Source organism: Eriocheir sinensis, chromosome 29 (genome assembly GCF_024679095.1).
Source record: "Eriocheir sinensis breed Jianghai 21 chromosome 29, ASM2467909v1, whole genome shotgun sequence".
Taxonomy (NCBI): Eukaryota; Metazoa; Arthropoda; class Malacostraca; order Decapoda; family Varunidae; genus Eriocheir; species Eriocheir sinensis.
This window is the reverse complement of record NC_066537.1, coordinates 14,969,361-14,985,444: the sequence shown is the minus strand read 5'-3', so window position 1 is coordinate 14,985,444 and position 16,084 is coordinate 14,969,361. Positions and strand designations below refer to the sequence as shown.

Sequence of the window (16,084 nt, the reverse complement as noted above, 5' to 3'; positions counted from 1 at the left end):
TCCTTCATTTCTTTATTCAGTCCTTCTTTCTCTCCATCCCTCCTTCCTTCCTTCTTTCTTTCCTTTCATCTCTGTCTCCTTCTGTCTTTCATTAAACACACATTCTTTCAATTCTCCTCCTCTTCCTCCTCCTCCTCCTCCCCTTGTGTATAATTTTCCAGATCACATCACACTGGCAAAAGAGTTTCTTGTGTGTGTCTTAAAGATGTGGTGGACCGCTTTTATCTCCGCCCTTCCTCCTCCTCCTCCTCCTCTTCTCTCTCCTCCTCTCTTTCTCTTCCTCTCTCCTCCTCCTTTCTTTGTTCTGTCTTCCTCCTTCCTCCTTTCTCATTATCTTCTTTTTATGTCGTTCCTTTCTCTTCCTTATTTATTCTTTCTTATTTTCTTTTATCCTGCTTTTTCATCCTCTCTTCGTTTCCTTCTTTCTGATTCTCTTTTCTTGTTATTCCATTCTTCCATTCTCGTCTCCTATCTTTCGTTTGTTTTTTCCTTTCTCCTTTTTCTCTTTCTCTTCTCTTTCTTTTTTTCTTTATTCCTCCTTCCTCCTCCTTCTTATCACTCCTCTTTTTCTCTTCTTTCTTTCTTCTGTTTTTCTTCTTCCTCCATTCTGATTCTCTTTTATTGTTATTCCTCTCCTTCATTCCCATTCCTTTTCTTTCTCCTTTCTCTCTCTCTCTACTCGTTTCCTCTTTTTCTTCTCTTTATTTTTCTTTATTCCTCCTTCCTCTTCCGTTCTGGTTTTCTTTTTCTTTCTTTTTCTCTTCTTCTTTTTCTTCTTTCTCACTTTCTCTTCTTTTTCTTCCCTTCTTTCTCTTCCGTCCTTCTCCCTTCTTTATCATGTTTTCCTTCTTCCTCCTCTCCTCATCTCTCCTTCTCTCCTCCCTTCTTTATTCTTCTTTCCTCCTTCCTCCTTTCTCGTTCTCTTTTCTTACTCCATTCTTTCTTCATTTTCTCTCCTTATTTCCTATTTCCTCTTTTTCCCCTTAACTTCTTTTCATTTCTTCCCTTCTTCTCCATCCTTTCTTCTTTTTCCTCAATTCTTCCCCTTCCTTCTTTCTTCTTTTCTTCCTTTCATTCTTTCAATCTCCGTTCTCCTTCCTTCTTCTATCTTTTTTTCTTCATCTCTCATCTCTTTTCCTCGCTTTCCTTTCTCTTACTTTTTGTTCTCCACTTTTCTTTCTCTTCCCTCTCTCCTTTCTTCTTTATTTTCCTCTTTTTCCTACTTTCCTCTGATCTCTTTCTGTCCTTTTTCTTTACTCTAAATTCTTCCCTTCTTTTTACTTCTTTCCTCTTTCTTCCTCTTTCCTTCCTTTTCCCTCCCTCTTGCCCTCTCTCTTATCTCCTCTCTTTCTTCTCTCCTTCTCTCTCCCCTTGTTTTCTCTCCTCCTCCATCTCTGTCATAACTTCCCTCTTCTCTCCTCTTTATCTCTCCCCTCTCTTTGCAATATCTGTCTCTCTCTCTCTCTCTCTCTCTCTCTCTCTCTCTCTCTCTCTCTCTCTCTCTCTCTCTCTCTCTCTCTCTCTCTCTCTCTCTCTCTCTCTCTCTCTCTCTCTCTCTCTCTCTCTCTCTCTCTCTCTCTCTCTCTCATTTGTCATCCCTGTTAATTGTTTTCTTTTTTCTTTCCTTCCTAATATCTTTTCGTCCTTCACTTTCCCTTTCTTTAATCATTTTCTTTGTTTTCTTTCTTTATTTTTTTTACTTAGTTGTTTACCACTTAAGATGACATTCCTTCCTTCCTTCCTTCCTTCCTTCATTGTTTTTCCACTTCTTTATTTCTTCCTTCCTTCCTTCCTTCCTTCCTTTTATCCATACATATATTTTTTCTTCCTTTATTTTCATCCTTTTTTTTTTCTTCGTGTAATTGTTTTATTTTCCGTCGGTTTATTTCCTTTTTATATATCTAATCTTCCTCCTCCTCCTCCTCCTCCTCCTCCTCTTCCTCTTCTTCCTTCCTCCCGCAATCACTAACCATCCATCATCCTCTTTCTTCGGCCCTCACTCCTCTTCCTCTCCTCTTACCCACCCATTAGCTCCTCCTCCTCCTCCTCCTCCTCTTCCTCTGTATTACTCTTCTTCCTCTTCCTGTCTTCCTTCCGTTTCTTCACAGGCCATTATCCCATCTTCCTTTATTTTATCTTCCTTCCTTCCTTCCTTCCTTCCTTCCTTCTTTCCATTTGTCAGTCTCTCTTTCTTCCTTCCTTTGTTATAACCTTGCTCCCTTCCCTCCCTTCCTTTTTCATCCACTATTATTTCTTCCTTCCTTCCTCCCTTTCCTTTTTTTCTTCCTTTTTTATTTTTGTTACGTTGTGGCCTAAAGCGCCGGTAGGGTTTACTTATGGGCCTGGTGTCATGGCGCAGGCAAGTGTTTATAGTGGCGCCATCTGTTCTTGGCTCATGACGCCCCTCCTCCTCTCCCCACCCCCGAGCTCATTCTTGATTCTCCTGGGCGCTTCTTCAAGAGTCCGGGTTGATGGGTGGTCTTCAGGACAGCATGTGGGTAGTCTTAGGCCATTCGACTGTGGCTGAAAAATCCCAGGTGGTAGCGGCGGATTCGAACCCACATCATCCAGGACGCGGCGAACGTGTTAACCGCATCAGCCACTCAGCCACTGCCTTCTCATGCTTTCTTCCTTCAGTCTTTTTTTCTTCCTTCCTTTTAATCCTTTTTTCCCCTCTTCCTATTTCTCCTTTCTGCCTTCATTCATTCTTTTTTTTCTTCCCTCCTTCCTTCCTTCCTTCTTTTCTTCACTCTCATGTTCTTCCTTTCTTCCATTCATTCTTCCTTCCTTCCTTCTTTTTCTTCCCTCTTTTTGATACTTCTTTGCTTCCTTCCATTCATCCTTGTTTCCTTCCTTCTTTTTCTTCCCTCCTTTTAATCCTTTCTTCCCTCTTCCCATTTCTCCTTTCTGTCTTCCTTCATTCTTTTCTTCTTCCCTCTTTTTGATACTTGCTTGCCTCCTTCCATTCATCCTTCCTTCCTTCCTTCCTTCGTTCTTTTTCTTCACTCTTTCTCATACCTCCTTGCTTCTTTCCATTCATCTTTCTTTCCTTCCTTCTTTTTCTTCACTTTTTCTCATACGTTCTTGATTCTTTCCTTCCTTCCTTCCTTCCTTCCTTCTTTTTCTTCACTCCTTCTCATACGTTCTTGCTTCTTTTCATTCATTCTTCCTTCCTTCCTTCCTTCCTTCCTTCTTTTTCTTCAGTCTTTATCATACGTTCTTTCTTTTTTTCCATTCATCCCTCCCTCCTTCCTTCTTTCCTTCCTTTTCCTTTTACTTCTATCCACTCTTCCTACCTTCCTTATTTCCTTCCTTCTTTTTCTTCACTTTTTCATACATTCTTGCTTCTTTTCATTCATCCTTCCTTCCTTCTTTTTTCTTCACTTTTTCACATGTTTTTTTCTTCTTTCCATTCATCCCTCCTTCCTTCCTTCTATCCTTCCTTTTTCCTTTTCCTTCTATCCACTCTTCCTACCTTCCTTCCTTCCTTCCTTCTTTTTCTTCACATTTTTTTCATACTTCCTTTCTTCTTTCCATCCATCCATCCCTCCTTCCTTCTATCCTTCCTTTTTCCTTTTCCTTCTATCCACCCTTTCTACCTTCCTTCCTTACTTTCTACCTCTTCTCATCTTTCACTCCTTCATTCAATCTTTCATTCCTTAAACCTTTCTTTATTTACCCGTTGCTTCCTTCGCTTCCTTCCTTTCATCTTTCATTCCTTCCTTCTATCCTTATCTCCTTGTTGCTTCCTCTCCATCCTTCTTTCCTTACCTTCCATTCATCCTTCGTTCCTATCTTCCTACTTTCCTCTCTTCCTTCTTCTCATCTTCCAGTGTTCTTCCTTCCTTCCTTTCCTCTCCTTCCTTTCCCTCGTTCTCCATTCCCTGGCCTGAATTTTGGGTAAGGTTAGGTTCCAGTGTTTCCCCCTTCTTTTCTTTTCTTTTTTGTTGCCTTCCTTTTTTCCTTCTTTTCATTCTTTCCTTCGTTCGTTTCTTCCTTCCTTCCTTTCCTTCGATCTTTTTTTATTTCCTTTCTTCCTTCCTTCTTTTATTTTCGTGTCCGTTCTTTTTTCTTTCCATCTTTTTTTCCTTCCTTCCTTCTTTCCTTCCCTCCCTCCTTCGTCTTTTCTTCCTTCTTTCCTTCCTTCCTTCCTTCCTTCCCTTCTTCGCCTTTCCATCCTTCCTTTCCATTTCTTCATATTATTTTCCTTCCTTCATTCATTCATTCTTTTTCCATATTCTTACCGTCTTTCCTTCTTTCCTCCCGCCCCCCAATGTCCTTCCTTCCTTCCTTTCTTCCTTCCTTGCCTCGCCTCCTCCCCACCCAAGGCTGGATCTTCAGGGCAGCCTCCTTTGGCCCCCTCGGCTGTTCGTCCCCTCGCTGCGGATCACAATCAGTCAGGCTCTTCGTCGCCCCAGTGTGGTTGCCTTCAGGATTCTGTGTATTTGCTTGTTCCTTTATTAGCCTTTACCTATTTATTCATTTATCGATTTCATTTATCCTTTATATATCCTTTATTTATTTATTCCTCGCTATCGGAATGTTTGTAATCAGTTTTACTCTCCGTCGCCTGCATGCTTGTGTTTATTCATTCGTAGGGTTTTTTGACCGACCATACACTATCCATCGTGATTGTCTTGTGGTTGCGCACTCATGACTGAATCATTTCCATCGTGTGTGGGCATGAATGAAGCATTGCGCAAATGATATAGCAAAATCTGACACTAATCCTCCTCCTCCTCCTCCTCCCCAGGCCAGTGTCCCTTCCTGTGGCGGGAGCGCGCGGGCTTGTGCTACTACGTGGCCAAACACAACACCACCTGGGAGGACGGCCGCGCCTACTGCACCTCCCAGAGCGCCGCGCTGCTGCACCTCCACTCCCTCGCCGAGGCCGACTTCGTGACGGGTGGGTACAGGTGGAGGGACTGTTACTGGTGGAAGAACTTTATTACAGGTGGAAGGACTGTTTTGTTGTCCACGCGAAGATACTAATGGTACTTTTGGTATCTATGTTTTTTTCTTTAATTTTGAACTCACCCAAAACATATCCAACAAAAAGACTAAAAAGAACACTACCATTAACACATACCTTTGAAGATGCTAATGGTGCGGACGATAATGGTAGTAATGTAATATGATGATGGTAGTTCTCTCGCAGTGTGATAATGGTAATTCTGTCGTAACGTGATGATGGTAGTTTTGTCTTAATTTGATGATGGTAGTTTTGTCTAAATTTGATAATGGTAGTTTTGTCTTAATATGATGATGGTAATTATCTTGAAATGTGATGATAATTCTGTTGTAATGCAATGATGGTAGTTTTGTCGTAACTTGATGTGGTAGTTCTCTTGTAATGTGTTAATGGTTGTTTTGTCGTAATTTGATGATGGTAGTAGTTAGTAATTCTGTCGTAATGTGTTAATGGTTGTTCTGCCTTTCCCTCAGAGTTAATGTCGGGGCGCAGCTGGCTGGGGGCGCGCAGGAAGCCGGGGCAGCAGGAATCGTGGAAGTGGACGGACTCGGGCGCGTCGCTCAACTACTCGCGCTGGCCCGGGGGGAGCGTGCCCGCCAGCCTGAGGAGCGACCTGTGCGCCGCCGTGAGTGTGTGATGTGATTGCTTGTCTCGACGGCTTCCAATCCCTTTTGTCTGTCTAGTGTTTTCTTTTCCTTTTCAATCTGTTTCTCCTTCTCTTCTTCTTCGATCTTCTGGATAACTTGTTTCGTTTTTTTTTTTTTTTTTTTATGTTTTTTTACTGCTGGTATTGTTTTTTTTGTGTGTGTGTGTGTTTGAGAGAGAGAGAGAGAGAGAGAGAGAGAGAGTTTGGGATGAGAACAGTTGAATGAGTGGTAGAGGGAGAGATGATCGGATAAATAGATAGATAGATGGATAGATAGATAGATAGAGAGAGAGAGAGAGATGAGCAGATAGATAGATAACTAAATAGATAGATAGGTAAATAGATGGGTAGATAGATAAATAGATAGATAGAGATTTACAAAGATATTCAGATAAGTTGAAAATCCTATTTAGCAATGTCCTTCGCATGATGGGAGACGTATATTGCACTGAAAATTCACAGTAGAGTCTGACTAAACTAATGTAGTGGAAGTATTGCATCTTTATTCGTGAACGAGAAATTTTCTCTTAATGAAGCTCAGCATTCTGTTCGCGTTATTTGCTGCGTCAATACATTGCTGGGAGAATTTGAGGCTTGACGCGATTTTGCCACCAAGGTGCTTGACACACTGAACGCTTTCGAGTTTCACGCCACTCATTTTGTAACAAAGCCTAATATTGTTCCACCTTCAAGAACCTGACGTTTATCAAAATTAACCCAGTAGTTGCAGGGATCATGTTTCTTAATGGTCCCTCTAAGCGAGAAAAATGAGAAAAAAATCATCACTCACACAAACCATTTCATAATACATATCAACGCATTTGTGGTCAGATTATGTATCATCTATTTTTTGGGGCTTATATCATGGCACAAATTTGGCCCGTCGCTGCTACACGGTAAAGCCACAAATTTGACCCGTCGCTTCTACACGGTAAAGCCACAATTTGGCCCGTCACTGCTACACGGTAAAGCCACAAATTTGCCCCGTCGCTGCTACACGGTAAAGCCACAATTTGGCCCGTCGCTTCTACACGGTAAAGCCACAAATTTGGCCCGTCGCTGCTACCGGGTTAAAGGGCATCTCCCATCTATCAGGCCAAGACGACATTCTACACAAAACTAATCTAGAGGGACTTCCCGGTCTTGGTCTGAGAGAATCGAGTTACCAATATTCGCATCTTCAGCAGATTTAGTAATGACATTATTGACTCCAACGTGGATGTCACTGATGTGAAATTAATTACGAACAGCACCGGGCCAAGAACTGAGCCCTGAGGGACGCTGCTAGTGACAGGCGTCCGCTCTGAGGCAGCTCCACTAATCACCACGCTTTGCTTTGTTGAGAGAGAGAGAGAGAGAGAGAGAGAGAGAGAGAGAGAGAGAGAGAGAGAGAGAGAGAGAGAGAGTGTGTGTGTGTCGGGAAGTAGTGTGTGTGAGGATGAAAGCGAAGTGAAAAAATGAGTGGAAAAGAAAAATAAAATAAAATGAAAACCAATAATCGATTTTTAAGAACTTTTCCTGGATACACTGTGCTCCTCTTCCCCCGTGAAAGTTGCAAGGCGAGGCAGAAAGCTGAGGAGATGGATGAGAGAGAGAGAGAGAGAGAGAGAGAGAGAGAGATTACCTGGCTATTGCTGAATTTCCTCTTAACTTTTTTCCACCTTTTGTTTTCTTTATGTTTACCCGTGTGTGTGTGTGTGTGTGTGTGTGTGTGTGTGTGTGTGTGTGTGTGTGTGTGTGTGTTTCTACCTGTGTGTGTGTGTTGCAGGTGGAGCCAAGCGGAGAGTGGTTAGCAGTGGAATGCGATGCCGATGAAACAGCTTACGTGATCTGCGACTATACGCCAGGTGAGTGCAGTAGTAGTAGTAGTAGTAGTAGTAGTAGTATTAGCAGAAGAAGTAGTGGTACTATACTCTGTTCGGGTTAACTTGACGAATAAGCCCCGCCCTCTTCCCCTGACAACTACATAACATTGTCCAGTCCACGAGCAAGCCACGCCCCTCTCAGTCTCAGGCTACATGTGATTGGTGGATGCCGGGAAAGGTTGAGTCTTACTGTGTTTGCTAGGCTTTGATAGGTGGGACTTATATGCCGCGAGAATTTGAACAGCTCATAACTAGTAGTAGTAGTAGAAGTAGTAGTAGTAGTAGTAGTAGTGGTGGTAGTAGTAGTGATTTATTTTCCATTGTCATCCTTTTTACCTACTCTCTCTCTCTCTCTCTCTCTCTCTCTCTCTCTCTCTCTCTCTCTCTCTCTCTCTCTCTCTCTCTCTCTCTCTCTCTCTCTCTCTCTCTCTCTCTCTCTCTCTCTCTCTCTCTCTCTCTCTCTCTCTCTCTCTCTCTCTCTCTCTCTCTCTCTGTCTTCTCCATTCTCCTCCTCCTCCTCCTCCTCCTCCTCCTCCTCCTCCTCTTCCACTCCTCTTATATTTCCTCTTTATCCTCTTTCATATCCTCTTCCATCACTGCTTTCACATTCACCCTTACTCTCCTCCTCCTCCTCCTCCTCCTCCTCCTCCTCCTTCTATGTACATCATCATCACCACCACCACCACCACCACCAGGATCACCACACATCACCTTCATCACCACAGTATCACCACTCACCACCCTCACTACCCTCACCTCCACTATCGCTGCATCATCACCACCCATACGTCATCACCATCACCATCACCACCACCACCACCACCATGTATTGCCACCTACATTTCATCACCATTACCACCACCACCGCTACGCCTATTCATCACCCTCATCACCATTTATCTGCCTTCTTTTTTTTTTTGGCTTTCTCTTCTCTCTTCTTTTTCTTCCTTTCTTCCCTTCTTCTCTTCCCTTCTTTCTTCTTTTCTTCCTTTCCGTTCTCTCTTCTTTTTCCTCCCTTCTTTCCTACTCCTTTTCTCTTCTTTTTCTTCCTATCTTCCCTTCTTCTCTTCCCTTCTTTCTTCTTTTTCTTTTTCCTTTTTTCTTCTTTTCTTCCCTTCCCTTCTCTTCTTTTTCCTCCCTTCTTTCCTTCTTTCTTCTTTTTCTTCCCCTCTAACCTTCTCTTCCCTTCCTTCTTCCCTTCTTTTCTTCCCCTCTTTATACATTTTCCTCCCTTTTTCCTCACTTCCCTTCTTTCTTAATTTTCTACCCTTTGTTACCCTTCTTTCACCTTCATCATCTACCTTTCTTCCTTTCTTTCACTTTTCTTTCTTTATTTTCCTCCCTTCCCTTCTTCTCTTCCCTTCTTCTATCTTCATTTTCCTTCCTTCTTCCCTTTTTCTCTTCCCTATAATCCCCTTTCCTTAACCTGCTGTTGTATTTGGCAGAGGGAAGGAAAAACATTTGTTCCTCAATCTATTTTATTCACATTCACACAGTGTCAATATATTAAAAAAATAACAAAATCATTCACATATTGGTCTAAAATATTATCTCGACAGTACAATCTAAGCCTAAGTCTTTATTTTCAAATGTTTTTTATCATTGTCTGCAATCTTTCTTTCATCTTTTTTATTTATATCCAGTATATATTTATAATGAAAAGTAAAGTCTTGAATATTTTAAACACTAAAAAGAGCATTCACATGTTGATTCTTTTAAAGCATAACAAAAGCATTCACATACTTAGTCAAAACATTATTTCGACAGTACAGACATTTATCTAAATGTAAGTCATACTTTCTGATGGTTTTTATTATCATCTGCATTCTGTCATTCATTTTTTTTATTCATATTCAGTATATATCTATACTGAAAAGTATAGTCTTTATATTCTGATCGTTAATTACTTCATGGGCACAATATGGTGAATAGTGTTCACAGCAACGCGGAAGGCATACGAAAGGCTTCTGTAGGAATCACCTGCTGCTAAGAAACGAAGTGTGATCGCAATACGTAGTCCTGGCTCAATGGGCGATCTCCAGAATGTTGTCTGCTTCTCAATGTGTGGGCCAACACGTGCAACAGTCTCATTGAACAGGTCTTCATCAATCCTGACGTTCCGACGTACGACCTTTGTACACAGTTGTACAGCCGCCACAGGGGTAATCCGGCGGTCAGATCGTGGCCAGAGGTCACGGATTAACCACCTGCTCTCCGGGGGGCCATCGTGGACCACATAGCACACACATACACACCACCCATCCCCTACTCACCCCTCTCTCACCACCACCACCCACCACCACCTCCCTTTTCCCCAGGCTACAACCCCTTCGTGCTGGTGGGGCCGGTGGTGGCTGGCTGCGGCGTGGTGGTGCTAATCCTGAGCGTGGAGGTGTGTATCCGCCACCGGGAGTCCATCAGCAAGAACCGAAAACTGGGCGACCAGGATGAAAGCGACAGAGAGGTGAGGGACAGGTAGACGTAGTTAGGAGGTTGAAATAGATAGAAGGCAGTTGTAGTTAATTAATGATATATAGACAGGTGTTCTTAATTGAGGCTGGTATGCTAAATAGACAGGTAGACAGGTGTAGTTAATTAATGATATATAGACAGGTGTTCATAATTAAGGCTGGTATGCTAAATAGACAGGTAGACTTAGTTAGGAGGTTGAAATAGATAGATAGACAGGTGTAGTTAAGTAATGATATATAGACAGGTGTTCATAATTGAGGCTGGTAGCTAAATAGACAGGTAGACAGGTGTAGTTAATTAATGTTATATATACAGGTGTTCATAATTGAGGCTGGTAGCTAAATAGACAGGTAGACTTAGTTAGGAGGTTGAAATGATGAATAATGAAAATATAATGAAAAATGATAATATAACAGTAATGATAATAGCGAGATAATAATAAAATAATAAAATGTTCACCAAATCATCTACAATAAAAAAATACAAATAGATAGATAAGTAGATAGATAGATAGATAGATAGATAGATAGATAGATATGCAGATAGGTAGAAGGATAGATAGATTGATGGAAATAGTGGCTGTATGACTGACTGATTGATTGATAGATAGATGGTTAGATAGATAGAGCATTACTTTTATAGATAGACACATGATCATAATTTCTCTCTCTCTCCCTCTCTCATACCTTCATGCCTATGCAATATCACACACACACACACACACACACACACACACACACACACACCTCCCCCACCCTCTCCCCTACTCACACCTGCCCCTTTCCTCACCCCCCCACCTCACCTCACCTCCCACCCCTTAATTACCACACCATAAAATTAATAACATAATCACTGCTGCTCGCTCTACCTGCACGCCTGTCACGGCCTCACTAATTACCATACCTACCTGCCGTGCATTCCTCTTCGCACCTGTCACCTGTACTCACCTGTAATAACCGTTAATCAGTGCGCCAAATGTGATGATGTCTCGCTAACCAGGTCAGGGAGAGTTATGAGGCGAGGTGGTGCGTGAGAGTAGATGGATAATTTGGTGGAAGAGGGTGGAGTGGAAGGTTAGGCAAGAGTTCACGTAAGAATGAATGGATTAAGTAATGATAGAATAAGGAAGATTGCGTAGTGGGTGAAAGATAGTAAGGTTAGACAAGAGTTCACTACGTAAGATTGAATGGATAAAGTCATGATAGAATAAGGAAGATTGCGTAGTGGGTGAAAGATAGTAACGTTAGACAAGAGTTCACGTAAGACTGAATGGATAAATGGCTGAATGAAAGAATGCAGAAATTGATGGTGGATGAAGAAAAGATCACGCAAGATATACTAAGCAAGATTTCGTAAGAGTTGACGTGAGATTGAATGCACAAATTGATGGTGAATGAAGCAGATAAGATAGATAAGATAAATAACCAGGATGTATATTAAGCAAAATTTCGTAAGAGTTTATCGTAAGACTGAATGCATAGATTGATGACTTGTGAGGAGTAGCTTAAGCAAGATATATACTAAGCAAGGTTTCGTAAAATTTTGAGTTAAGATTGAATGCATAGATTGATGATGAATAAAACATATATTAAGCAAGATTTCGTAAGAGTTGACGTAAGAATGAATGTACGAGTTAATGGTGCATGAAGGACAGACGAAGCAAGATTTGGTAAGATTTCACGTATAAATGAATGCACGAATGGATGACAGACGAAAAACGAAAAGAAAGGAAAGAAAGAAAGAGGGAAGGAAGAGAGTAAGAAAAATTATGAGAAAGAGAGTGAAAGAAATAAAAAGAAAAACAAAGAAAAAAGAGGGGAAAGAAGGAAGGGGGGGAGAGAGAGAGAGAGAGAGAGAGAGAGAAAACAGACAAACAGACACACATGACCACAAACAAACACAGTGACAGACAAACAAACAGAAGGAAAAAAAAATCAACACCCAATAAATAAATGAATAAATAAACAAATAAATACAGACAAAGTAAAGGAAGGACAAAGGAGGCGCGGATGAGGCTTGAAAGACCTTTTAATTATTATGGATATTACGTGTACGAGACAGGACAGGTGGAAAAGGGGGGAGGGGGGGGGGCAGGTGTAAAGCCGATTAGTGCTAGTGGATCGAAGGAGGAGGAGGAGGAGGAGGAGGAGGAAATGGTGGTAGTATGCGATGATATATTATGGAGGAAGCGAATATGGTGGACATGCATAGAGGAGGAGGAGGAGGAGGAGGAGGAGGAGGAGGAAGAAATGCAAGTGGTGGTGGTGCTGTTAGAAGTGAGAAAGAGGAGGAAGAGGACTTAGTGGAAATGCGTAAAGGAGGAGGAGGAGGAGGAGAAAGAGGAGGAAGAGGACTTAGTGGAAATGCGTAAAGGAGGAGGAGGAGGAGGAGAAAGAGGAGGAAGAGGACTTAGTGGAAATACGTAAAGGAGGAGGAGGAGAAAGAGGAGGAAGAGGACTTAGCGGAAATACGTAAAGGAGGAGGAGGAGAAAGAGGAGGAAGAGGACTTAGTGGAAATACGTAAAGGAGGAGGAGGAGGAGGAGAAAGAGGAGGAAGAGGACTTAGTGGAAATACGTAAAGGAGGAGGAGGAGGAGGTGAAAGAGGAGGAAGAGGACTTAGTGGAAATACGTAAAGGAGGAGGAGGAGAAAGAGGAGGAAGAGGACTTAGTGGAAATACGTAAAGGAGGAGGAGGAGGAGGTGAAAGAGGAGGAAGAGGACTTAGTGGAAATACGTAAAGGAGGAGGAGGAGGAGGAGGATATGGAGATGTGAGGAAGCAAGTTGTGTCCCTCAGGGTATAGAGAGATAGGAAAGGGAGAGTTAAGGGAGAGTCGTGGAGAGAGAGAGAGAGAGAGGCTTTGGGAAATGGTTTGGGTTTCACAATATTGGAGGGCCTGAGGAGGAGGAGGAGGAGGAGGAGGAGGAGGAGGAGGAGGAGGAGGAAAGTGGTAGCAAGAAGAACAGGATAACAAAGAGAGAGAGAGAGAAATAGAGAGAGACAAAGATAAAAATAAAAGAAGAGAAAGAAGGAAGAAGAGGAAGACGTGGAAGAGAGAGAGAGAGAGAGAAAAAGACAAAGTAAAAAGGGAGATAAGACAATAAGACCAAAAAGAAAAAGAAAAGAAAAAAAAGAAAATCCTACATCAAAGAACTTCACACACACACACACAAAAAAAAAAAATAATAAATAAATAAATAAATAAATAATAAATAAAAATGAAATAATAATAATAATAATAATGGTGTTGGGTGGTGGTGATGATGGTGATGATGGTGATGAGGAAAAGAATAAAAGTAAAAATTGTGGTGTTGAGGGCGGTGGTGATGAAGGTGAAGGTGATAATGGTGGTGATGAAGGTGATGGTGATAATGATGGTGATGAAGGTGATGGTGATAATGATGGTGATGAAGGTGATGGTGATAATGGTGGTGATGAAGGTGAAGGTGATAATGATGGTGATGAAGGTGATGGTGATAATGATGGTGATGAAGGTGAAGGTGATAATGGTGGTGATGAAGGTGAAGGTGATAATGATGGTGATGAAGGTGATGGTGATAATGGTGGTGATGAAGGTGAAGGTGATGATGGTGGTGATGAAGGTGAAGGTGATAATGGTGGTGATGAAGGTGAAGGTGATAATGGTGGTGATGAAGGTGAAGGTGATAATGATGGTGATGAAGGTGAAGGTGATAATGGTGGTGATGAAGGTGAAGGTGATAATGGTGGTGATGAAGGTGAAGGTGATAATGATGGTGATGAAGGTGAAGGTGATAATGGTGGTGATGAAGGTGAAGGTGATAATGATGGTGATGAAGGTGAAGGTGATAATGGTGGTGATGAAGGTGAAGGTGATAATGATGGTGATGAAGGTGAAGGTGATAATGGTGGTGATGAAGGTGATGGTGATAATGATGGTGATGAAGGTGAAGGTGATAATGGTGGTGATGAAGGTGAAGGTGATAATGATGGTGATGAAGGTGATGGTGATAATGGTGGTGATGAAGGTGAAGGTGATGATGGTGGTGATGAAGGTGAAGGTGATAATGGTGGTGATGAAGGTGAAGGTGATAATGGTGGTGATGAAGGTGAAGGTGATAATGGTGGTGATGAAGGTGATGGTGATAATGGTGGTGATGAAGGTGAAGGTGATAATGGTGGTGATGAAGGTGAAGGTGATAATGGTGGTGATGAAGGTGAAGGTGATAATGGTGGTGATGGAGGTGAAGGTGATAATGGTGGTGATGAAGGTGAAGGTGATAATGGTGGTGATGAAGGTGAAGGTGATAATGGTGGTGATGAAGGTGAAGGTGATAATGGTGGTGATGAAGGTGAAGGTGATAATGGTGGTGATGGAGGTGAAGGTGATAATGGTGGTGATGAAGGTGATGGTGATAATGGTGGTGATGAAGGTGAAGGTGATAATGGTGGTGATGAAGGTGAAGGTGATAATGGTGGTGATGAAGGTGAAGGTGATAATGGTGGTGATGAAGGTGAAGGTGATAATGGTGGTGATGAAGGTGAAGGTGATAATGGTGGTGATGAAGGTGAAGGTGATAATGGTGGTGATGGAGGTGAAGGTGATAATGGTGGTGATGAAGGTGAAGGTGATAATGGTGGTGATGAAGGTGAAGGTGATAATGGTGGTGATGAAGGTGAAGGTGATAATGGTGGTGATGAAGGTGAAGGTGATAATGGTGGTGATGGAGGTGAAGGTGATAATGGTGGTGATGAAGGTGATGGTGATAATGGTGGTGATGAAGGTGAAGGTGATAATGGTGGTGATGAAGGTGAAGGTGATAATGGTGGTGATGGAGGTGAAGGTGATAATGATGGTGATGAAGGAAGAAGAAGTGTGAAAGAAACTGAATGTGAAGGGAGGGGGGGGGGAGAGTAAGCGAGTGGTGGTATGCTTGCAGTTATATAAGTGTAAGACTCAATGGGTGGTGACTGGTGCTGTGTTTGTGGTGTTGAGTGGTGTTGAATGTTAATGTTGAGTGGAGTTGGAAGGTGTTAAATGGTGTTGAGTGGTGTTGTACAGTGTTGAGTGTTAATGTTGAGTGGAGTTAAATGGTGTTGAGTGGAGTTTAATGGTGTTGAATGATGTTGAGTAGTATTAAGTGATGGTGTTGAGTGGAGTTAAATGGTGTTGAATCTTGGTGTTGAAAGGTGTTGAGTAGTATTAAGTGATGGTGTTGAGTGGAGTTAAATGGTGTTGAATTTTGGTGTTGAATGATGTTGAGTAGTATTAAGAGATGGTGTTGAAAGGAGTTAAATGGTGTTGAATCTTGGTGTTGAAAGGTGTTGAGTAGTATTAAGTGATGGTGTTGGATGGTGTTGAAAGGTGTTGAGTAGTTAAGTGGTGTTGAATGATGATGAGTGGTGTTGAAAGGTGTTGAGTAGTGTTAAGTGATGGTGTTGAGTGGAGTTAAATGGTGTTGAATCTTGGTGTTGAAAGGTGATTCTTTTTGGGAGCAGCGAGTAGCGGGCTTTTTTTTTTTTATTATTGTTTACTTTTTTGTGCCCTTGAGGTGTTAGATGGTGTTAAATGATGTTGAGTAGTACTTTTTTTTTTTGCATGATGGTGTTGATTAGTTAAGTGGTGTTGAATGCTGGTGTTGAGTGGTGGTGCTGCTGGTGCCTTCCGCAGGTACAGAAGGCTGGCGGTGTTGTGAATCCAGCCTTCTCCAGAGCCCAGGTGTACCCCGCCCCCCCCACCCACCCACCACCCGCCGCCACCACCGCCTTCACCACCACCACCTCCTCCCCCATCCTCTCCTCCACCACCACCACCACCACCGCGCCACCGACAGCCATTACCAGCTAGACGCCATCATCACCACCATCACCACTAGTGCCACCTCCTCCTCCTCCTCCTCTTCCTCCTCCTCCTACATGACTTAAGGAAGAAGAGGGGGAAGAGGAGGAGGAGGAGGGAGAAAGTCATTGGAAGCAGGAGGAGGAGGAGGGGGAGGATTAGCTTGATTCAGTAAATCGCTTATGACGTCTTAACAGCTGGGAGGAGGAGGAGGAGGAGAAGGAGGAGGAGGAGAAGAAGAAGAAGAAAGAGGAGGAGGAGGAGGAGGAGGAGGTGATGCTAATGAGTAAGATAACAGATAATAGACGAGAT

The 16,084-nt window shown here is 42.5% G+C and overlaps 1 protein-coding gene across 1 annotated transcript in view; it reads left to right on the top strand.

The window, feature by feature from the left end:
• Window positions 1-16,084, top strand: part of LOC127005287 (uncharacterized) — a 33,150-nt gene that overhangs the window by 16,514 nt on the left and 552 nt on the right. Inside the window, exons 3-6 of the mRNA XM_050874081.1 lie at window positions 4,754-4,906; window positions 5,446-5,597; window positions 7,387-7,465; window positions 9,802-9,947. Coding sequence (XP_050730038.1) covers window positions 4,754-4,906; window positions 5,446-5,597; window positions 7,387-7,465; window positions 9,802-9,947 — 530 coding nt within the window. The remainder of the gene's footprint in view (window positions 1-4,753; window positions 4,907-5,445; window positions 5,598-7,386; window positions 7,466-9,801; window positions 9,948-16,084) is intronic.